The 23,728-nt window shown below is 38.2% G+C and overlaps 2 protein-coding genes across 3 annotated transcripts in view; both read left to right on the top strand.

The window, feature by feature from the left end:
• hecw2a (HECT, C2 and WW domain containing E3 ubiquitin protein ligase 2a) overlaps positions 1 to 14,934 on the top strand; it is a 33,464-nt gene extending 18,530 nt beyond the window's left edge. Inside the window, 23 exon segments of the mRNA XM_057335424.1 lie at positions 168 to 268; positions 742 to 1,481; positions 1,563 to 1,878; positions 2,202 to 2,300; positions 3,774 to 3,924; positions 4,323 to 4,426; positions 5,075 to 5,199; positions 5,590 to 5,775; positions 6,089 to 6,223; positions 6,693 to 6,777; positions 6,866 to 6,962; positions 7,891 to 7,974; positions 8,749 to 8,837; positions 9,103 to 9,223; positions 9,565 to 9,678; positions 9,953 to 10,105; positions 10,222 to 10,320; positions 10,548 to 10,677; positions 10,805 to 10,951; positions 11,028 to 11,142; positions 11,596 to 11,681; positions 11,994 to 12,106; positions 12,260 to 14,934. Coding sequence (XP_057191407.1) covers positions 168 to 268; positions 742 to 1,481; positions 1,563 to 1,878; positions 2,202 to 2,300; positions 3,774 to 3,924; positions 4,323 to 4,426; positions 5,075 to 5,199; positions 5,590 to 5,775; positions 6,089 to 6,223; positions 6,693 to 6,777; positions 6,866 to 6,962; positions 7,891 to 7,974; positions 8,749 to 8,837; positions 9,103 to 9,223; positions 9,565 to 9,678; positions 9,953 to 10,105; positions 10,222 to 10,320; positions 10,548 to 10,677; positions 10,805 to 10,951; positions 11,028 to 11,142; positions 11,596 to 11,681; positions 11,994 to 12,106; positions 12,260 to 12,371 — 3,502 coding nt within the window. The 3' untranslated portion in view covers positions 12,372 to 14,934.
• A 506-nt stretch (positions 14,935 to 15,440) lies between these two features.
• Positions 15,441 to 23,630, top strand: stk17b (serine/threonine kinase 17b (apoptosis-inducing)). 2 transcript variants are annotated; one of them, XM_057335425.1, is made up of 7 exons: positions 15,441 to 16,495; positions 19,185 to 19,397; positions 19,481 to 19,619; positions 19,775 to 19,901; positions 19,994 to 20,042; positions 20,345 to 20,524; positions 21,074 to 23,630. In XM_057335425.1, exons 1-7 carry the CDS (start codon positions 16,377 to 16,379, stop codon positions 21,309 to 21,311), a joined length of 1,065 nt encoding a protein of 354 aa, XP_057191408.1. In that variant the 5' UTR covers positions 15,441 to 16,376; the 3' UTR covers positions 21,312 to 23,630. The 2 variants fall into 2 exon arrangements, with proteins under 2 accessions (XP_057191408.1, XP_057191409.1); XM_057335426.1 differs by lacking the exon at positions 15,441 to 16,495 and adding an exon at positions 16,512 to 18,492.
• The last annotated feature ends 98 nt before the right edge of the window (positions 23,631 to 23,728 follow it).

Genomic DNA, 23,728 nt, shown 5'->3' with positions numbered 1-23,728 from the left:
TTTAAACAGTATCAGTGTGTGATTTGTAAAGCAAACTTTTGTTCTTTATTCTCTTAGATGGAACAGTATATGTTACTATTAGCATAATGTAATAATAAATTCATAGTTTTTAATGACGATCACATGAACAGCTTTGCATTATTATACTTGTGTGTATATGACTATAGGAACCAATCACTGAGCTTCTCTCTGTGTCGACGGTTGCCCACTGATCATGTGAGCGGCCAAATGCACTTCAAAGTGGATGTAACATCTATAGGCCAAGATGGTGAGATGACACTCACACATACAAACCTAAACACTACTACAACCAATAGCTACTACAGAGCTTTAACAATTTTTAATATCATTTTATATATGGTCAACTTTTGAGATTTTGCATTGTAGGAATAGTATTGCTTCTATTGTTCCAGTTGCTTTGGATAAAAGCATCTGCTAAATGACTAAATGTAAATGTAAATATTAATAATTAAATATGCTTAATCATGTGTGTTTTAAGTTAGCATCTTTCTCAGTCTTTTGGGTGACTTTATGTCATTCCTGAGGTGTTTTGTTGTTAGAATTCACTAGACTCAAATGGCCATAACGCATGTAGAAATGCTGATTAAAGGCAAAACTGGAGTGGGCTCTTATTTTTGTCTGCGGCTGTATTGACATACATTGAACTTTTATAAATATTAAGTTGATTGTGGTTTCAAATAACAAAAACAAATTGACTTGAATCAACTTCACATCACATAGACGTTTCCCCTGAGACGATTCTTGGAGCAGCTGCCTTCAATGGAGCTCCTGGAACCCCTTCAGATGATGAAGACCTGCCCCATCCTCTCCCCATCCGGTCAGCAGGCCCTTCCCCAACAGGCTCCCAGGCTTCTCACAGAAATGGTGAAGGTAGCAGCTTACCCTCTCCAGACACAGAGATCTACGGTGCAACTCTGGACAATGATGGCCCTTCTTCTCCTGACCTGCTTCAGGGTTCTTTCAGCGAGCAGCTAGATGCTATTGAAGCCCCTAAAGGCCCAGGAGATAGACCTTTCGGGGCAGCTTCCCCCAAACTGCGTTCCAGCTTCCCCACACACACTCGCCTTAGAGCAATGCTACACATCGATTCAGATGAAGATGAGGAGAGGTCCGGAACTACAGAGGTTACATTTAATGGCGCTTCGAAAACTCAACAAATCCTCTCAAAACCACCAGGGAAAATAAAAAAACCTATGCCCGAAGGCACTGTAGAGGAACCTCAAGAAACTAGGGTGGAGTCTGAACATATAGAAACTGAGGTGGGCCCTGAGATGGAGGTAATGCCAAGTTCAGTGGCACCTGAGGTGGAAACAGCCAGCTTGCTGCAGAGGCATAAGGGGGAGGAAGCGGGGGTAGAGGATGAGGAAGAGGGACTGGCACCCAGTGAGGAGCTGGCAACCGAAGTCGATATCTCCTCAATGGCATCAGACAGCTGCACGGTCCCAGCGTCTGCTTCTCAGGTCAGTTGCTGAAAAGAAGCTGTATGGAAAGATGATAATAGTAAGTTTGTTACGATTGTTTTGCAATCTTGAACATTGCAGGAGGCAGAACAGGGTACAGAGGCAGCCATTGATCCTGGAGGAGAAGATCTTTCAGATGACCCACCCACAATGTATGAGGTCGCTGAGACTGTTGAGGAGACTCCTCAAACCAATGAGGTAGATGGGGGTGTGCCACCACCACTATCAGCCAATGAGGAGGAAGAATGTGAAGATGTGACTGAGGACACAATGTCTAGGAGGTGGAGCCTGGAGGCGACAGCAGGTGTGTCACAGGAGGATGAGGAGGAGGAGTTAATTCACTCAGTGGACGGAGAATCTGTGGATTCTGAGACCTTCGTTTCAGAGACAGAATCAGGTAGAATGGTCTGGCCTTTGCCTAATGATCCATTTTCTATACTTTCTTTACTTAAAGGAAAAACTTTTAGTTTGACTCACCATTGACTCAATCAATGGTGTTTGGGGCAGGACCAATGGCAGATATGTTTATCCAGCCAATGACAGATGGTTGGAGAGTTCAGAAAACAGTGAGTTTAGTGACGCTAGAGGCAGAAAAAGGACATAACCTATAAACTAACACAGCTGTCAATAAATGTAAAAATATTTTATATTATATAATAAATATATATATATATATAAGTGTTAGACTGGCATCCTGTTGGTGTTTTAATTATTGTGCAGGTGTCCCTCAGATAAATGGAGATCAGCTTGTTCAATCTCTTCCATCCGTGAGACAAGACATCCACCGGTACCAGCGTGTGGACGAGCCCCTACCTCCCAGTGAGTGTGTGTATGTGTTTCTGTACATCTACATGTGCTTTTGTGTTGTTTTGTTTGTGTCAATGTAAAAATGTCAGCTTGAACACTACTTTAAAAGCTGCCTCATATTTTTTAATTAAATCAAACTGGCTTCACAAGTCACTTGAATTATATTAAACTGATTTTTATCATTTAAATTCAAATGACTTGTAAAGCCAATATAATTTAACTTAACATTTTTAGTTGAAAAGCTGCCTTAAATGTTTAAATGAAATAGGTGAAAACCTTACTTCCATGTTTGTCTATATGATTGTGTCATACACTCAAAACAAAGTTGTTGGATTAACTTAATTTTATTATGACACCCATTTCCACACAACTAAATTCATTTATCCGAACTTAAACTGGGTGAAATGTGCGAACAAGTAATCTTACGTTCATTCAACTTATTTTGTTTAATTATAACCAAAGATATCAATGTTAACAAGATGCATCACTGCCATTGAAATGAATGGGGAGGAAAGCAACGCTTAATATGGCCACCCTAGCAAAGCTTTGCGCATGCGTAGTATCTAAAGCAACATGAAAAATATCATAGGAATCATAGGAAACAAACGTTATGGTACAGATACATCATTTTTAAATGTTGTTTTTAAATATATCATAATTGGGATTTTAGCCGGCTATTGTGGAAATATCAGTATTCTCCATTCACTCTTGTTTGCATTAAGTAATAACTGCCTGGAGGCGCGTTGAAAACATGGTTGCCGGGTGGCACGACTTCCCTAAACGGACTTTGTTATAACTGAACGTAATTCATTTGTGTTGAGCCAATCAACTTTCTTTGTTCATTGAAAATCTTCAATGTGTCATTTTTTATTTTTCACCACATGTAATGTATGGTGCTATCAGGGAACACCAGAGAGTTTACTGCATGAGCATTTGCAGAGTTTTTACTCAATGAGTAAAGCTGCATACATGCAAAAATGGGGAAAATGTGCTTGTTCCCAACCTAAGTAAAATCTTCACTCTTCACCACTATGGTAACCCCCAAAAACTCACAGACAACAGAAAACCTTCTGAATTTCAACATTACAGAACAAAAAAAACTAACAAGTGTCCTTATCTTTTATCCTGCACAAAAACACCGTAACACTTAATTTAAACATTTACTATGTAAATCCAGTCATGAAAGCAATGCATGCTGGGAACTCAGAACTCCGATAGTTTCAATAAGTTAATGAAAATGATTCATATTGTCCCAACACAAAAGGATTGTGTTATGTCAAAAAGTTGCCTATTTATGTTAGTAGTACATATTGAAATTGCTTTACACAAGAAACCAATACAAATGTGTTATATTAAACTTATTTAATTAAGTAAAACAAACAACATTTGAAAGTCTTTTTTTGTGTTTACATGTAGTATTGTAAACTCAGTCAAGCATTATCACACCCTTCTATTCATGCTCATTTCCCTCTCCTATTGTCACAGACTGGGAGGCTCGTATCGACAGTCATGGCCGTATCTTCTTTGTGGATCATGTGAATCGTACCACCACCTGGCAGAGACCAACCGGTCCACCTGCTCCTCAAGGTCTGACTCGCTCCAGCTCCATACTGCAGATGGAACAACTCAACCGCAGGTCAGAATTTAAAGACATCCCAAATACTTTTTCAGATTACTAAACTGGAAATTATACTTTTGACTCGGAGAACAAACAATCAGAATCAATAATCAATACTCTTGCTCAGATATTTTTCTCAAATATTTCAATGTGTAGTTTTGAGAAGATAAAAAGAAAATAGGACTGTAGAATATAATAACTAGATAGAAATGAACGTAATCTATAATAAACATAGAAAAAAATGAAGAATAAGGATAAGGAAATAAGAAATTAAAAACAACACAAAATGTATGTCGGTTCTCTCAAGTAAGAATTTCATAATTTTTTGAAAATACACACACACAAAAAGGTTGCTTTTAAGAAATTCAGATCCTACAATCGATCAATATCTTCTTGATGTATTTTCTTCCTGACAGGTATCAGAGCATCCGTAGAACGATGACCAGTGAAAGAACTGAGGAGCAGAGAGCAGATGAACCGCCTTCTGATGATACAGACATGTTGCCCCACTCCATCTCAGGTAATTCAGAGGAAAGTTTTATTGCACAAACTTTGCCTTTTTAAAACTCCAGAGACTCAACTGAGATCACATTTATCTTTTATTTAAATATGAATTTTGTTTTAGATGTTTCTTACAAAATTCTATGGAGAGCTACAAAATGGACATTAATGAGCAAATTGTTGACATTCAATTAAATGAAATAGCAGAAAATATTACTGTTAATATTTGTTCTTGGAAATATTTGATCTGGCCTGGATGGTTTACTAAGGGGCTGTGTCCACCGAGGTGTTTTTACGCAGCTGAAAACGGCAGGAGCTTAGCCATTTTTGACCATTTTTCAACTCTGGGCACCCAGTCGAAAGGTGGCGCTGTGCGTGGGAAAAACGCAGAGCACCGGCATGCGAAAAAAAAGCCAGCTGCTCCCGTTTCATTGGAAACAATTGAAAAAACACGCCGCAAGCCGGCAGAAACGCCTCGGTGGAGACATCCCCTAATGATAACCAAGCTGACTTATTTATAGATGATTGTGTTTGGGAGGGTGGATGAACACAATGCTAAGAGGAACATAAAAGGGCAACTGAGGAAGTTTAGATTACACCAGATTACACTATGAAACATGTTTGTTTAGTGTTTTGTTTGTTTCGGTGTGTCTGTCTTCTCATGTAGAATATCGGAGAGACAGCATCACAGGTCATGCCAGCTCACGTTCTCGTCTGGCATTATTGCTTCAGTCACCCGGTGCAAAGTTCCTCTCCAGCTCTGACTTTTTCTCTGTTCTGCATTCGAATTCTGTGAGCCAAAGCACACTCAAGACACAAATATTAGTGCTTTCACAACTGATACTGAATATTATTTCATTTATTTTATGGCTACTTCATGGCTAATAGTAAAAACAAAGCACAGATATGGAGTATATATTTTTTAATTTTATTTGTAAAGCATTGCTCCCTGAACTCTCTGTAAGTCACTTTGGATAAAAGCATCTACTAAGTGACTAAATGTAAATATGTAGAAACATTAAGTAGCTCAATTGGTAAAGCATTGTGTTAGAAATGCATAAATTGGGATTTCCAGGGAACACACATATTGATGAAAATGTAAAACGTTGCAAGTTGCTTTGAATAAAAGCGTTTGCCACATGCATAAATATAAAAACTTCTGATCACTTTGTTTCCCGACAGAGTGCCTATCGTATGTTCACAAGTAACACATGTCTAAAGCACATGATCAGTAAAGTTCGGCGGGACGCGCAGCACTTCGAGCGTTACCAACACAACCGAGACCTTGTCAACTTCCTCAATCTGTTTTCCAACAAGCAGCTGGAGCTGCCACGGGGCTGGGAGATGAAACATGACCACACTGGCAAGGTGTGTATTTATGTGTGTGAATGTTTGTTTTTCTCTCTCCGGAACGGTACACCTGTTCTGTCATGGAGCTGTTTATGCTTCTTGAAAAGTTTAATTCTAAAAATGCAATTCTCAGGGTGTGAGACTATAACAAAACAAGTCTATGGTCATAGTTAAAACGTGTCACTATATACATTAATGCAAGTGTGAACGGGCCCTTAATCTTCATGATCTTTGTCTTCTTAACACCTTAATAGTGCCTCCAACAATAAAGAGACGACAAACAGATGCTTGAGTAGTTCAGATTGTTCCTGTCTTTATGTTTGTTCTCCAGGCTTTCTACGTGGACCACAACTGTCGTGCCACAACATTTATTGACCCACGACTGCCCTTACAGAACTCTCGGTCCAGCGGCCTGTTGGCTTACAGACAGCACCTGTCCCGCCAGCGCAGCCACAGCGCAGGAGATGTAAGAACTGATCTATTAGAACTAGGGCTGTCAAACAATTAATCGTGATTAATCGCATCCAGAATAAAAGTTTGTGTTTACGTAATTTATGTCGGTATACTGTGCCAATTAATTTTGTATTTAAGAACACATACACATAAATGCATTTATTTTAGAAAAATATAAAATATAACAATTAATAAACGTTTATTTAGAATTTAAATTATTGGTAAATATAAATTAATACATTTAAATATTTCCTAAATATATAGACAAGTATGTGTACGTTTTGTGTTTATAAATACAAAATTAATATGCACTGTACACAGATATATATGCTGTAAACACAAACTTTTATTCTGGATGCGATTAATTGCGATTAATCGTTTGACAGCCCTAATTAGAACTATGTATATATATATATATATATAATGCTGTTTATGTTTTTAAACTGTTGTCCTCTAAGAATCATAACCCTCTGATGTTTCAGGTAGCTGATGATTCACGCTCCCCAAGTCCACCTGTCCAGGGCCGGTCATCCAGAAGCAGTCAGTACCAAGACCTGGTCCCTGTTGGTGAGTGTGTACTCTCGAAACTACACAATGTGTACATGCAGACGTATTACCAGATGTATCCACATTAAAATATGCTGTGTTTTTATAGCCTATAATGAGAAGATTGTTGCGTTTCTACGACAACCCAACATTTTTGAGATTCTGCAAGAGAGACAACCAGAGCTTGTCAGAAATCACTCTCTCAGGTGTGTTTTACTGACAAGTTTTATGTTTTCATACTACAACTAAAATATGTATTTATACTAATAATGCAAGTTAATCAATCTATATGCAGTGTTTGCCATTCAAAACACAACTAAAATACTATTTCCACCAGGGTTGTACAAAATTCAGAATTGAATTGAGAATGATCCCTAAATTCCAATTTGTAATTTGAATTTGAATTGAGATTGCAAACAGGAAGCTGAATTGCAATTAAAATTAAAATTGCAGGAAGTAGAATTGGAATTCCATAAAATTTAAAGAAATTCATGATACATAATTAAGGCGTATTTAACAATGACGCTTTACAGTATATATTATTACAATCTGAATTTCATACAGATATTATTGTATGGACTTTATATACACAATACTTATCATTAAAATTGTAATAACTTTCAAATTGTGGAAAATGATAGAATAGCACTTCATTTCCCAGAATAACTTGCTGTATCCAAGTCTTCAAAATGGTTGACCAAACATTTGAGGAACTGTTGACCATTAGATGCAACAACGTAACCCTGTAAAGTACTTTAATAAATGATAATTGCATTTAAAAAAACATTGTTTCATTTGATTACTTTGAAATGAAGATATTGCTAATTATTCAACATTAACGGAATTTATGCTTAATATTAGTGTCTGTACTGTATATTGAAAGTATCACATTCTCACTGATATGTGATAAGAAGGGATTTCTCTGAATTGCAATGAATTAAATTCCACTTCCTGCAATTCAAATTCAAATTCAATTCAGCATCCTGTAGGGTGGAGTCAATTCAAATTCAAATTCAAATTAATTCATTTCATTGAATTAAATTCTGAAATTCTGAATTTTGCACAGCCCTGATTTTCACATTTTGTTCTGCATGTATAATATTTAGATGTTTCCATGCATATGTTTGTTTATAGAGAGAAGGTTCAGTTCATCCGAAATGAGGGAGCTTCTGGGTTGGCCCGCTTGTCCAGCGATGCAGACCTAGTTATGTTACTCAGGTTAGTGTTTGTGTGTGGCTTTTGCATCCTGTTTAATCATAGCTAACCGTACCTGCCTGTTTCCTTTCGCCTGAGATGTCACGCATGCAATAATTGGGTGTGTATATAAGTTATTATCATTAACGAAAACTTAAAAAATTGAAATAAAAAATACAGTAAAATATGTCTCCAAAAAGGACTAAAATAATTTAAAACCCCTAAAATGTGTTGTTTTTTATTGATAATATATATTAAAGGGATAATTCACCCAAAAATGAAATGAATTACTCACAGTTGTTCCAAACCTGTATACATTTCTTAGTTTGGTTGAACACAAAAAACGATATTTGGACAAATGTAACCAAACAGTTCTTGAACCCCATTGACAACCACAGTAGGAAAAATGAAAATAGTCAAAAGTGCCCCAGAACTGTTTGCTGTCCTACATTCTTCAAAATATCTTCTTTTGTTTTCAAAAATGAACAAAAATAATTTTGGTAATTCAATGGTTTCCAAGAACTGTTTGGTTACAAGCATTCTTCCAAACATCTTTCTCAACCAAACAAAGAAATGTATACAGGTTTGGAACAACTCAAAGGTGAGTAAACAAAGACAGAATTTATATTTATTTTTAGGTGAACTATCCCTTTAAGAGATGTAAGACCCACCGCCTAGAGAGGAATCAAACAAAAAATATGCAGTTGAGCAGTATGTGTGTTTTAGGTTGACCTGATTCTGTACACGTAACTGAAGTTAAAATACACACAGCTGTTACACAGCCCTCTCTCCTTGCAGCCTGTTTGAAGAGGAAGTGATGTCGTATGTGCCACCCAATGCCTTACTGCTCTCCAGCTACTCTCATGCCTCCCCACAGAACTCCCCTGGTGAGAGGTCACATGACCCCGACTGACATCCTAATTATTCCTACCTTTCTCCTTTACCTGTCATTTCCTGTCTAGTGTCATCTATGACAAGACTTTTTTGATTGGCTAATGAAAGTTGACTAAGCTGTGTTTACCTGATCATGCATGTGTTTTAAAACAATTATTCTAAAAAGGATATTATGCACCTGAGTGTTAGAACAGATTTGGCAAGTGCAAATACAGTAAGTGTACATTTACTAGTGATATCATCTTCTTTTGCACGCAGGAACTCCAAGAGCGAATGCTCGAGCCCCTGCACCCTACAAGCGTGATTTTGAGGCTAAATTAAGAAACTTTTACCGTAAACTGGAGACCAAGGGCTATGGGCAGGGGCCGGGAAAAGTGAAGTGAGTTTTGTTTAAAAAGAATCTGAAATGTTGCATAATTCACATCTGTAAGCTTACGATGATGATTTATGAGTGCAGCTGTTGGGTTGGATTTTGCGTAAAGTATCACTTTTACATTGCTTGACTTTTTTACACATAAATTACTGTATGTAAAGTAACCTGTAATTTTGTGTTTTACCCTGAGATGGCGATATAGAGGCAAAAGATACGTATTGCAGCTTTAAACAAAGATGGATAAAATAAAAACATGTATAAGATATGTAACCATTTTGATTGGGATACATTTATATGAGCCTTATTGGATTCTTAGCTGCAGTATGTGGTTTTCCTTTAATGTTCAGGTTGATCATTAGAAGAGATCATCTGCTGGAAGATGCTTTCAACCAGATTATGTGCTATTCCCGCAAAGACCTTCAGAGGAGCAAGCTTTAAGTCAGCTTTGTTGGAGAAGAAGGGTTGGTATACTTCATTTTCTCCTGAAAGGAAATATGATGCCAGTGCTTTCAATTGTCCAGTTATTCAAGCTTGATGTAAACACGTTTCATCCTTGTGTCTTCTTTATCTATGTAAATGATGATTTTCCTTTAGTTCTGTGATTTTAATACATTTTACATTTTGTGTAACCAACCACAAGTAATGTTGACATTTGGTGTACAGAGTAATGTGTGTGCATTGATCTGCCATTGCCAATACTGTAAATTATACATTTATGTATTTCATTGTTTTCAGGTTGGATTATAGTGGTCCATCCAGAGAGTTCTTTTTCTTGGTTTCTCGTGAACTTTTCAATCCATACTATGGACTGTTTGAATACTCCGCTAATGACACTTACACTGTGCAGATCAGCCCCATGTCAGCCTTTGTAGACAACCATCATGAGTGGTAAGAAACCAATAGAAATTAATATTAATGAAATGAACCAATAGAAATGATTTCCGGCTGAAATGATTTTGCAAATTAAATTTACATTTTTTTTACTACAATCTTGTGTTCCTTAGGTTCCGGTTCAGTGGACGCATTCTGGGTCTTGCTTTAATTCATCAGTACCTGTTGGATGCGTTCTTCACCCGGCCATTCTACAAAGGTCTTCTTCGCATGTGAGTCTTTATACTGAAAGTTCAGATGATTTATGTTTATGCCTCCAGAGGCTTATGTGTTTACATCAGCTTTCTGTTTCTTGACTGAACTAGTCTAAAGTCATTGCTATCAAACGTTTCTCATGGGCTACAGTCCCAAGAGCGGCTGGACAAGTTTTTACATGTTGCCATGTTATAAGGTATTTTTATTCATTTTAGTAGTCACAAGGATTTTGTCTTCTTTGCAGCCCATGTGATCTCAGCGACCTGGAGTTTCTGGATGAGGAGTTCCACCAAAGTCTGCAGTGGATGAAGGACAATGACATTGAGGATATGTTGGACCTCACCTTTACAGTCAACGAGGAAGTGTTTGGACAGGTCTGAATCACTTATACTGCATGTGTGTGTGATAGCATCAGAATATTTCACATTTTCTTCAGAAAATCTACAATAATGCCTTATCATTAAATTCTATATAATAAATTTGTGTCTCTCCTTATGTCAGATTACAGAGCGTGAACTAAAGCCAGGTGGGTCTGGCATCCCTGTGTCAGACAAGAACAAAAAGGAGTATATTGAACGCATGGTGAAGTGGAGGATTGAGAGGGGTGTGGCCCAGCAAACAGAGAGTCTTGTGCGAGGGTTCTACGAGGTATGATGCCAAATGGACCTATGATTTGATAACTCTGTTTATCTCTGGATGATCTACAACCCATATTACTGTGCAGGTGGTGGACGTCCGACTCGTCTCAGTGTTTGACGCACGAGAGCTGGAGCTGGTTATTGCTGGAACAGCAGAGATTGACCTGTCAGACTGGAGAAACAATACGGAATACAGAGGAGGTACTTTTACTTCGTCCGATTCAAGTCTTATTTCACAAAAAGCTCAAAGTATGCTTCACTTTTTATGCGTACGTGAGGGTCAGCGTACGTTGCACATTTTGTCATCAGAATATTACCTGCGTAATGTACACATTGGTGTACACACGCATATTACATTTTTGCAGTAATTAGTTTATCAACAAGGTGTCAACCGTAAGATCTGCTTAACTGTTCCTTACGGACCCCTGTAGGCCAGGAGAGGTATTGCAATGTTTCACAATGCACATCCTTTGAGCGCCTGTGTACATACATGTATGAGTCAAATGAAGTATACTTTGCAAGGCTATGCATGTAAAACTACACCTGGGGCTTAAAAGAAGAATGATTTAAAAGAAGGAATGCAAAAACATTACAACAAGATATCATCATCCCTTTTGACCATTTCTACATCACTTCTCATCTATGTCTCATAAGGTTACCATGACAACCACATAGTGATTCGATGGTTTTGGGCTGCAGTGGAGCGTTTTAATAATGAACAAAGACTACGGCTTCTTCAGGTACAATCAGATCACACAACAAACACAAGGGATTTAATATGCATTTATATCCGTTTATATACTGTACATGAAATACAAATGAAATTTATATTTTGAATATTTTAGTGGTGCTTGCATATAACTGTGTGGGTGACCGTGGGCTAAAAGACAACAGCAATTCAGGACAACAACCACCCACAACACTATGACTGTGACAGTGAATTTTGCTTTGCTTTGTGAGCTCATAAAGAGTACATGAACAATAAAACTGTAATCTAAATTCTCCTCCAACGGTCAATGGTATTAACCAAGTCAACTTGTGCTTTTCTCCAGTTTGTTACAGGCACATCCAGCATTCCCTATGAGGGGTTTGCCTCCCTGCGGGGCAGTAACGGCCCACGTCGATTCTGTGTGGAGAAATGGGGCAAGGTCACCTCCCTCCCACGGTATTTCTGACATTAGCTCTTCTTGTGTGCAATGTCTTTCTGTGGCATTTACTGTATATAATATCCAATACCAGCTAATTCAAATCAAATAAAGCTATTTTATTTTGTACTGAAAATGTATGTACATTTGTGCACATATTTGTGTGTGTATAGGGCTCACACCTGCTTTAACCGCCTGGATCTCCCTCCCTACCCGTCCTTCTCCATACTTTATGAGAAGATGCTCACAGCTGTGGAGGAGACCAGTACCTTTGGTCTGGAGTGAGCTCTCATCATAGCCAAAGTGCTGTTGAATTTTTTCCAGTTCACCGAAGCCTGGCTCACCATGCAGCCCTGTTCCTCCAGCTCTCTTCGACTTTTCCTCATCCTTCATGTTTCACTATGGCGTCACTCACCAGACACTTCCATTAACGTTTTGTCTAAAGATCTGGAATATATGCCATCAAATGACCTACTGGACAAGTGCCAACTCCTGATCCTTATACTGTTTGAACTTACTGAATGCCAACTGTGATAACTGTATTCTAATCCTCACAAAGACTTGCAAACCTGCAGTCACAGAAATCAGAGCTGGAGTCTTGATCATCTAGTTTTAGTGTTAGATATGGTCTAAGATCTGGTCAAAATCAGTGCATTTGGGTTGTAGGACTCTGTGGTCTTTTTTCTATGGTTACAGCCAGAGTAGCTTTCCTAAAAGTCCAAAGATGTTATATTACAGTAATCTAGTCACTCGAGCTTAGCCAGTTTCATGTCTCCAGGGTTTTAAGGGAAACATCTATAATAGTTATTGCTGCAGTTCTTTATCATGGTCAGTTTTATAGTCAATAAGGACTTTTTTGTGCCTCCATTTGCTGGTTGCTGGGAATTATTTCTACTAGGGGTTTTGGTTTCGAAAGGTCTGATTTAGGCTTTGGCTATTGGTTAGGTTCTGGGTTGTTATATTGATCTTGGCTGCAGCTCTGAAACCACATCAACTCAATTTCATACTGTAAGTGAATGAAACACATGAATACGTACAAACAGCATGCACACTCTCCTACAGTGATCTTTGCACCAAATGTTGTAATGGTAGCGTAGTGAATAAAGATCTGGGCTGCAAATCCAAAGGCCCTGGGTTCAAATCCTGGCAAGGGCCACCAACATACAGATCAACACATCAACAATGTGCCCTTAAAGGGATGTTTCACCCGAAACAAATCTTTTTGTCATCGTTTATTCACCCTCATGCCGTTGAAAACCTGTATATGGTTCTTTTTCGAGAAATGTCTCAGTGGTTAAGCGTCCATACAATGGGTGTCGATGGAGGCCAGTGATGTTTGGTTACCAACATTCTTTAAAATTCTGCAAAAGAAAGAAAGTCATACAGGTTTGAAATGACATGACATTGAGTAAATGATGAAACGCAAACTATCCCTTTAAGCCAGTGGTTCTCAAACTGTGGGCCGTGGCCCCCTGGGGGGCCTCAAGATGGATCCAGGGGGGCCACGGATTTTGTGGCATTTTATGAAATATAGAAATTTATCATAAATTTTGTGCAATCAAACATCAGAAAAATAAAAAAAGACATTTTTTTTGTTTAAGATTATAAGTCTTTAATTGGGGGGGGGGGGGCTTACAACAAAAAGTTTGAGAACCACTGCTTTAAGCAAGGCATTTTCCCCAGCTCTAGAGTGACTGTAAATGTATTGTAATTCACTTTGGTAGGACAACTTTTTGGTGTCTGTCTACTAAACAGAATACAAATACAAACACACACAGTACTTTGTAGCACACACACACACATCTCAATTTACTTCTTTTATGCAACTCACAAATGTTACCTAAAACAACAATGAATGTATAGAAACACTGATCACCATGTGCAGTGTGAAAGTTCAGCAAATATATGTTTATTAGGAAAGGTAGAATAAGACTAAGCTTTAATAATAGACAGAATGTTGTGGTGACAGATACAAACAGTGGCCTTGAAATTATATTAGTGTGCAGTCCACAGCCTTAACCAGGGCTGCAGTAGTTAAAACCACTGCTGGCTTGAGTTTCTTCTGCTAAGGAAAGAGAAACAAAGGAAAAGAATGGATTACGTAACTGTTTCAGCATGTGTAGGCCAGAGAGACAAATTGTAACATGTGCACAAGTGGTATGAAGTGTTTTAGAAATTGCTCTTCATAACATCTGTCTTCAGGAATTGCTAATTTAAAGAATCACAGATTGAAGCTTTGGTTAATATTACATTAACCTAACTTTAAAAAAAAGTTCCTCACTTTTTGGGTGACAAGTTGAACACCTGGTTTACAGACATACACTTTACTTCTCTTTGTTACTTGTATGTGGTCCACCTTTCAACACAAACACACCCAGCAATATACAAACTCACGCATTCACACCACGCAAATACTCTTCTGGCAAAACCCAGATCATGGATTTCGATTCGGATTCGTCTCAAAACAGCTACTTTCTCTATGTAATTGATCTTTGGATAAAATAATGCATGCCGGGTCAAAAAAGCAGTACCTTGGTTTGGCCCTTAGATGGCGTTGTGTCATATCTTGATATTGCATGCTGGAATTAGTAAAACAACAGGAGTCCAGATTAGCTTTATTTGCATGAGAAATTGCTGTTATTCAGGGGTGGGGGACAAAAATAAAGAAATGTCACTTCCATGCTTTTCAAAATCCATCTGTGCTGTTGTTTAAACTTTATGGTCACTGATCGAGTAAAATGCTGATGAAAGAGCCATCACTTGACTACAGTTGGTGAAAATGTGAACCTGCATGTTTTCCATGATGTATCCATATTTGTATATAGCTGTAATATATGTATGTCAGTCTCGTCCTGTGTTTAAATTATATTTTGCACTGAATGTACCAAAAGTTTGTGGAATGGCGTCTTTTGTGTTTGTGCACCCTCGTGTCATTCAAAATTTGTGAATGACTTCTGTGGAACACAGAAGAAGATATTTGGATAAGTGTCACTTCAAAAAAAGTGGTTTTGTGTCCATCGATGGAAGTCAATGGGGACCAACGTTACATGTCTTTTTTGAGTTGTGCAGAAAAAAGTCACACATGTTTGGAATGACATAAGGCTGAGTAAATGATGGAATGATTTTAAATTGGGATACTTTCCCTTTAAACTAGTTTCCTGACAACGGATTGGTAGATATGAAAAGCTTTAGCCTATTGGAGTCATGATTTGCTTTTCATCTTTGTAGGGCACTCTGCTCGCCCAATCCAATTGTACTTTACTTCTTGAGTTTGCTTTTCCTTACCCTGTAAGATCAAAGTCCAGTACTTCACATAGTAGCCTATGCCAGGAAGTAAATGTAAACCAAGCAGCAGATCTATCTATCTATCTATCTATCTATCTATCTATCTATCTATCTATCTATCTATCTATCTATCTATCTATCTATCTATCTATCTATCTATCTATCTATCTATCTATCTATCTATCTATCTATCTATCTATCTATCTATCTATCTATCTATCTATCTATCGTGGGCGATACAATAACCACGGTGACGACGGTGTACCGATTATGATGACGCTGCCAGTGACGTAACGCGCAACTGCCTGTGCTGGCATCTGAGCAGAATTTGAAAGTAGGAACCCGGCGGACAAGAGCAGAACCAAAGAGTCCAAAACCTCGTCAAAACAACCTATTCATCTAAAAACGACGCAACCAGACAGACGTGTTTACAATTCGTTGAGCGTCTTCATGAGTTTATTTTAAATAATTTGTCAGATGGACTAACGTTACAGCTGCTATTCCCCTGAGAAGAAGAAGAGTCTGAACTTTAAAGTCGTGGATTTGTCCTGCGTGGAAAGGAAGTACTGTCTGCCAGTCGGTGTGGGGTTTTTTAAGAAAATGAGACGAATCTTCGTGTACATGTGTCTACACAAAGGGCAGAGTTTAATCTGGGAGTTTTAGCTGAATCTTCGAGGGCTAAACGAGCTAATCTGTGCTAAATTAGCTGGAGACTCTTAGCATCTGTCGTCGCGTTTAAACTCAACTCACTCAAATGAAGCGGCCGCATTTACGGTCAACATTTACTGACTAAAAGCGAACTTAATCCACTATTTCTTCAAGTGTTTCACACGTAACCGTGTTATAACCAACTGAGGGGGGCTACAGTAAGTGTTTTGGTGGTGACTGAACATGAACAGTGTGCTGGTGAAGTGATTAAGCAGTCCGCACACTCGCAGGATACTGTGAATACTCTCTGGCTGAGGTGTAGAGTTGATCATCGTTACTGGTTGCAGTGGAGCGGTGATGGCCCGGAGGAGACTGGACAGTCGCAGTGGATCCTCTGCTCTGCTCTCAGAGATCCACACACAGATCCTTACTGATGCTCTGGATGGCGTGTTTGACATGGGCAATGAACTCGGCAGGTGTGCAACAGTCATCTTACTAAACATTATTACGTTTTTGTGCTTTTGCATTTAGTTTCAACTTTTAACCATACGTGATTAAACTGATAGTTCGCCCAAAAATGAAAATTCTGTCATCATTTACTCACCCTCTTGTCATTTCAAACCTTTTTGACTTTCTTTTTTTCTGCAGAATACAAACGAAGATATTTTGAAGAAAGTTGGTAACCGAACATCATTGGCCCCCATTTACTTCTATTGTATGGACACAAAACCAATGCGAATGAGTGAATGGGGGCCAGTTAACAACATTCTTCAAAATATCTTATTTTGTGTTCTGCGGAAGAAAGTAAATCTCACAGGTTTGAAATGTCAAGAGGATGAGTAAATGAAGATAGAATTTTCATTTTTTCATTACACTTTCAAAGTGATAGTTCACCCAAAAATGAGGGAAAAAATCACAATTTATGGTATTCACTCTCATGTTGCTCAAAACCTGTAAATGACTCTTATGTGGAACACAAAAGAAGATATTTTGAGAAATGTCTTTGTGATTTTGTGTCCATGCAATGGAAGTTAATGGGGTGCGATGTTGTTTGGTGACCAACATTCTTCAAAATATTTTCTTTTGTGTTCTGTAGAAGAGTCATATACAGGTTTTGAACAACATGAGAGGTTTTGAATGACATGAGGCTGTGGAAATGATGACAGAATTTTCATTTTTGGCTGAACTACCTCTTTAACACTTCTTGTATGTTTAACTTCATGATTGACGCTCTAAATAACAACTGTTATATTGTTCCAATCACGCACCTTGATCCTCGCTCTAGACATTATTTCATCTCTTTTTTGAGATGTTAAATATGTTGGTATATAGGGCTGTGCAAAAATATAGATACATGTAACTATTGCAGTATTTTTTTTCAATAGTGTATCGATAGTGATACCTCTACTATCGATAATTCTTTTTTAAATCGTGTCATATACATACGGCCAAAAGTAAGTGGAAGCGAGCATGGCGAAAAATATAAGAACGCTTGGAGCTCTCAGAGCTGATGTGTGGGTGTCCTTTGGTTTTCAAAATAAGTCATGGAGTAATGAGTTATATAAAATAATGCTGTTTGTAGGCTTCGCAAGTCATGACACAAGTCACTTGGCTACTGCAGTGCATTAGACATAAAGTTTATTAAGAAAAGTAACAATGACATTTATTGTGCTTTCACGGATGTGACACCGGCGCATTTACAGCACGGATGAACCAGGGGTTTTATACTGCCCATGTTCATTGTTTTAACTGTAATGCACCACAACAGCCAAGTGACTTGCGTGAGCCACCTTATTCCCCTGTGCTACCCACTTGAGGGGCGCAATCCACCGTTTGAGAACCCAAACCTCTGATCTAAAGGTCCATGCATCGCACATCACGGCTATTCTGCAGAGGTAAGGGATGTTTTTACACTTATCCTTACAGAAAACCCCCGGTGGTGCACAGCATGTTGTATTTCTAGCTCTACTTTTTACATTTTCTATTAAAAGTATTGCAATATATCGCAAATGTGTATCGTATCGAAATACATAGCAATATACTCTATCGTGACCCATCTATCGTGATATGTATCGTATCGGGAGGCACTTGCCAATACACAGCCCTATTGGTATGTCTTTATCTGCTCCGCTGAGGTTGTTTTGTGACTGTTCCGTTTTGACGTGTATATTTTCCGCAGAAACATGATAAGAAGCCTGTATGTCGTGATCTGGCATGGAAGGAATCCTCTTATAGCCAACATGTATCTGGTATACAGAGTTTTATAGCTATTTAGAATTGCAGTGGCCTTGCTTACCGAACTGTGACTAATATAAGTGGAAGAGTGTGTTTGTCATTACTAAAGCTCTACAGCTTTGGAGCTTGCAGGAAGGAAACCCATGTGGGAACCAGAGCCAGTTTGAGGTGTCATGTACTCTGTGAATACTGAGAAAGGGGAAGTGACATTGGTCTCTTCCGCTTTCTGTCTCACCCGGTGTGTTAAATATCATTTGCATACAGGCATGTGCATGTTTAATAACAGGAAATAATGTCACAGTTCACTTTCAGCTTAAATTGACATTTAGGCTAAAACGTTGTTGTTGGCATGTGTGGTTAAGGGTTCTGTGGGGCAGAGAAAAAAAATAATTTTAATTTTGTGAAGGGCTGCAACTGCATGGAACGTTTTTGCAAAATAATACAATCTGCTGAACCGTCACTTGGTGTGGGATTATCTTCAGTTGTTTGAGCTACCTTTAACAGCACCAATAGTGTAACACTTCGTTTACAATAAAAATGCACAGTTAAGCAGTCAGGCGTAACAAATTACATGAGTTTTTATGAAACAATAGTTTTGTTTTCAGACCACAATCATAATGAAGTTTATTGCTTTATTAAGTATGTCAGCCCTTAAAGTGTTCCTATACTTCTGTAGATGCATAGTGTGTCATCTAACCTAATAAAAACTGAGAACATCGAATGGATTGTCAAGGATCTGAATCACAATCTGTGCTAATAAGTATTTGCGCAAATAAGAGAACTGCTAGGTGTGACGGAATGCTTCTGCATTGTGACAACTCAACACAAAACCCACGTGTTGTAAATGCTAGGTACTTTATTCTTAAAACTGTCCCATGTGATCACACTCATGATAATGTGTTTAATCGATTCTGGGTTTGTCTTCATCAGGGGGAAGTTTGCAGTGGTGAGGAAGTGTGAGGAAAAGTCCACAGGGAAAGTCTTTGCTGCAAAGTTCATCAAGAAGCGGAGACGGGGTCGTGACTGCAGAGCGGAGGTCATTCACGAGATCGCCGTTTTAGAGGCTGCGAAGAACAACCCTCGGGTGGTGAACCTGCACGCTGTATACGAGACGGATCATGACCTCGTTCTTCTACTGGAATAGTGAGTGTTGTGTTGTGTTACATGAGCTGAATGTCACTGTTCAGTTATTGAATACTAAGAATAAGTGTTTGCATCTGTGTTAGTGCTGCGGGTGGTGAGATATTTGACCACTGTATGTCAGAGGAGCTACTGCCTGAGGGTCAGATCACTCGTCTGATCAGACAGGTGCTAGAAGGAATTCATCTACTTCACCAGAGCAATGTGGTCCATTTAGACTTGAAAGTAAGATGCACTTTTTATTGACTTGAACACATTCTTTGCTAATGTTCTGGCCTTTTAAAGTTCTGCCTGATGTGGCTCTGCAATGCCCAAATCTTCATCTTTATTTCTTATTATTTGTGTTTATTAAAACAATATCTTTACTCTATTTCTATCAGCCCCAAAACATTCTTCTGACCAGTCTGAGCCCACTGGGAGAAATAAAGATAGTGGATTTTGGGCTGTCTCGCAGGTTGGGCTCAGCTGGAGAACTCAGGGAGATTCTGGGCACTCCTGAGTATGTAGGTAAGGTTTATCCAGTGATTCATACCTTTGTTATGGCTTAATCATAGAGGAAGAGTTTATGTGTAATGAAAGTTGATTTTTTATGTATTTAGCTCCTGAGATCCTAAACTATGAGCCAATCACCACAGCATCAGATCTTTGGTAGGTTTTAATACTAAATATTGAAAATTATAGCTTGCATTCTGTTATGTAATGGAGCAACAAACAATTTTGTTGTTTTTTAGCACTCAGTCTGAAAAGCATCATACTGTACCTAACCAGACTCCAGAGGCATGTTAAAACACATACCTTTTACCACACGTCTCCACCCAAATCAAGATTTGAAATGAATCGACTGTTAGAATCGTAATTGCAGTTATTGCTAACAACAGATATGGCATGTTTTGGTATCGTTGGTGTGCTGAACTAATGGCTAGGCCTTTAATCGTATGTGTTGACATTAGGAGTGTGGGTGTGATAGCGTACATGCTGACAACAGGCGAGTCTCCCTTCGCTGGCGAGGACAAACAGGAGACCTTCCTAAATGTATCCCAGGTGAACGTGGACTACAGCAGAGAGGCCTTCTCAAGAGTGTCTGAGCTGGCTGTTGACTTCATCCGGAAACTTCTGGTCAAATCACCAGAGTGAGTTTGTCCTTGAGCAACTAGAGGAAGTGAGGCTTGGGCACTGAGCACAGTTGTTGTACAATTAATGTACAAAGAGCTTTGAGTCATATGATAAACATGGGAACCCTTCTCTGCTTCTAGATCATGTAAATTGCTCATTCAAATAACAAACATTGCTTACAAAATAACCTCATGTTATGATCATTTTTTTATTGCTCAAAGTTCCTGAATATTCTGTTCCTTCCCTTCCTGCATAAATAATCACAGTATAAAGTTCATGTGGCCTCATTTTTGTTTTGTTTTGTGCATGAAGTCACAATGGAAAAACACATATCAGTACAAATGACCAAAACTGACTATTCAGAAAATGTGTGAAGAAGAAAAAAGTTTGGTTCCAAGTGTCCGAGTACAAACCTTGTACGATGAACATTTGCATATTGGTTCCAAAGTAAAAAACTTAATGTGTGTTTAATAATGTACTCTAACCCAAACCTAGATCTGTAGATCAGACGCATTGGTTTGCTTTTTGGTTCAGTCCTTAACATAAATTCTTTGCTTCTTTATTAGGGATCGTCCTAGTGCGGCTGACTGTATGACCCATCCCTGGCTGTGGCTCCATTATTCAGGGTCTGAGCCGATCCCTGTTACACCACGCACTCCCCGGGAAAGGAGTTACGGTGGGAAATGCTCCGCGCCACCTGAGGACCCTGAGGACAAAGAGAACATTCTGGACTCGCCACGAAGCAAGAGGTTCCGTTTTGAAGAGGATATGTTAGCCACAGGGGACGGTGATCACTTATGCTGATGCTAAAGGGAGTTACGCTTGCTCTGAATAGCATAACTTCTCATTTTTGGTCTATTTTGATTGCCTGAGTATTCTCCAGTGCAGCACCAGCAAAAATTGCTTCTGTTCTAATAATTTTGTTTCCACACCAAAGATGATCTTTCTACAAAAGGGGCCAAATCTGGCGTGACGCTATATGTTAATATTATAATAGTGAGCTTCTAAATGTCTATTTTTCCGTCCTGTCTAAAGATTTAATTTACTTGTTCTGTCATATTTGGATTTTATATATTTTTATTTTAATGCCATTCAGTATCGATTTCATTTGCTGTGGCTTTTAGCCCAAATTAATGTTGACTCTAATTGTATTACTGCACTTAAAGCAAAAATAGCCTGCTACTAAAACAACAATGGCTGGAATTCGATACAGACAGATAGTATAGGCATGTTTTGTTCGCGTGTTTTGTTGTACATGCTTTTCCTTTTTGTGGTATTGAAACATCAGAAACCTTTATAAAAATGTGACTCAACACACACGCACAACACACCCTGGATTACACAAATATGTGTTTGTGTTGGTCACAGTACTTCCTTCTAGAGAATGACTAAAGAAATGCAGGAAAGCACTTAAATCCCCTATTATGTCTGTGTGACTAAAATATGAGAAAACATTCTTAACAGCATTCGATTTGGTAAATGAAGTGTATCTATGGATTTTAAAATGAAACAAAATCGTTTTAATATTTTTTTACTGCCAACATATTGCTTAATAAACATGTTCTAGCAGCACGGAATGCTGGTATTAAGCAACATTCTAGCATTCTCCAAAACAGGCCTAAATGTTTTCGGAGTGCTGTAATAAAAAGCCTGTCGTAAATCGTCTTGAAATTACAGTTTATGTGATCTATGCACCAATCCGAGGTAATTCAGGGTTCCGCATGTTACCTTTTCTACAGGTCTGTTAAGCTAATGCCATTAACTTTGGAGGTTTCAGTACTTTTTCGTACTGTACCATACTCTCAGGGTTAGCTGTAACTGCACAATGTGTCTTTGTGTGCCTTTTGCGTACAGTTTTCTGTATGCTCGAGCTGTACACCCTCAACTGATGTCATGCCACATGAGCAAAGTGCATTTCTGTGGCTGTATAAAGTTTTTCCCCTGTTCAAATAGACATACTGGCTGGTAAAAATACTTTTTTAATACATAATCTTTATAACTTAAGTTCATTTTTTTACTTTCTAAGTGGATTTTAATATTTTGTTTTCTAAATTATGCTTTAGGTAATAATGATATATACCTGTGGTAATTTGAAAGGAAAAATGGGATTCAAAAATGGCTCGTGTTAAGTTATTTTTATGGTGTTTGGATATGTAGGGTATGAGATTTGGTTATGAAGAAAGTGTTGTAGATGTATTCTGGAATGGAGTTGAAGGCAAATGAATGTTATATGTTTTTTTGAGGAAATGCTTGTAGTAGAAAATTGTTTTCAGGAAAGGAATGAACCGAAGAATAGCAACAAAAAACTCTGAGAAGGAACGACTATTGAATAGTTTTCCGAGTGGGTGTTAGAACTGGAAATATTAGTATTGAAGAATTCAGTCTTAAAGTTTGAGCTTTTCAGCTTACTGGTCTGTTTAAAGAGGTGTGAAGAGCTCATCTGTGTTTGTGGTCTCAGGGCTTTACGGTTTCCCAGAGATGTCACCAGCCTGCACTCATAATAAGGCCATTGTCTCCAAAGACGAGAGGTTCTTGTCACGGTCGTGTGCTCACTGTATGCCGTCATCTCGAAGCGAAACTCGAATCTAGTCCCTGCCTGGGAAACTGTCTTAAGTAATATTTAAGGGACATGAGGTATTTGAAGCTGGAATTTGAAAGAGAAAAGAAAACAGGCCAGACTGGAGTGCAAGACAAAGCAGTCACTGCAGTTTTTGTAGAATGCTTGTTATGTCCTGTACTTGTCATACGATTTGTAACTGCAAGAGGATGCTTAAGGGATATGAATCCTTAATGATTTTTCTTTTGTGTTAGACAGGAAGTGAAAATTATATGTATGATGATGAATTTGTTTTAAACTATTTAGTAATATACTTATCATAAATAAATTATGTTAATTTGATTGACACAATTCTAATATAATCTCTAAATGTGTAAAGGTTCTATCTTCAGTATTGAATTTAAAAATAACAATGATCAGACATTTCCTGTTTTTCTATTCAAAATCAAACATGCCATCCCTCCTGCAACCACATTATGATTTATTATTTAAAAATGTTTATAAAATGACAAAGTTTTGACTAGCTTTGTAGGACTCCAATAAATTGTTATACTTCTGAAATGGAACGTCTGACTTTCTCAGTGTGTCTCTCTACATATTTGCATTTATATTGGTGTATGACAGAAGCAGTATTATTAACCTTTGATTTTATGACAACTTGTCA

Source organism: Triplophysa rosa, linkage group LG6 (genome assembly GCF_024868665.1).
Source record: "Triplophysa rosa linkage group LG6, Trosa_1v2, whole genome shotgun sequence".
NCBI lineage: Eukaryota > Metazoa > Chordata > Actinopteri > Cypriniformes > Nemacheilidae > Triplophysa > Triplophysa rosa.
This window is presented reverse-complemented; position numbering and strand designations above follow the sequence as displayed.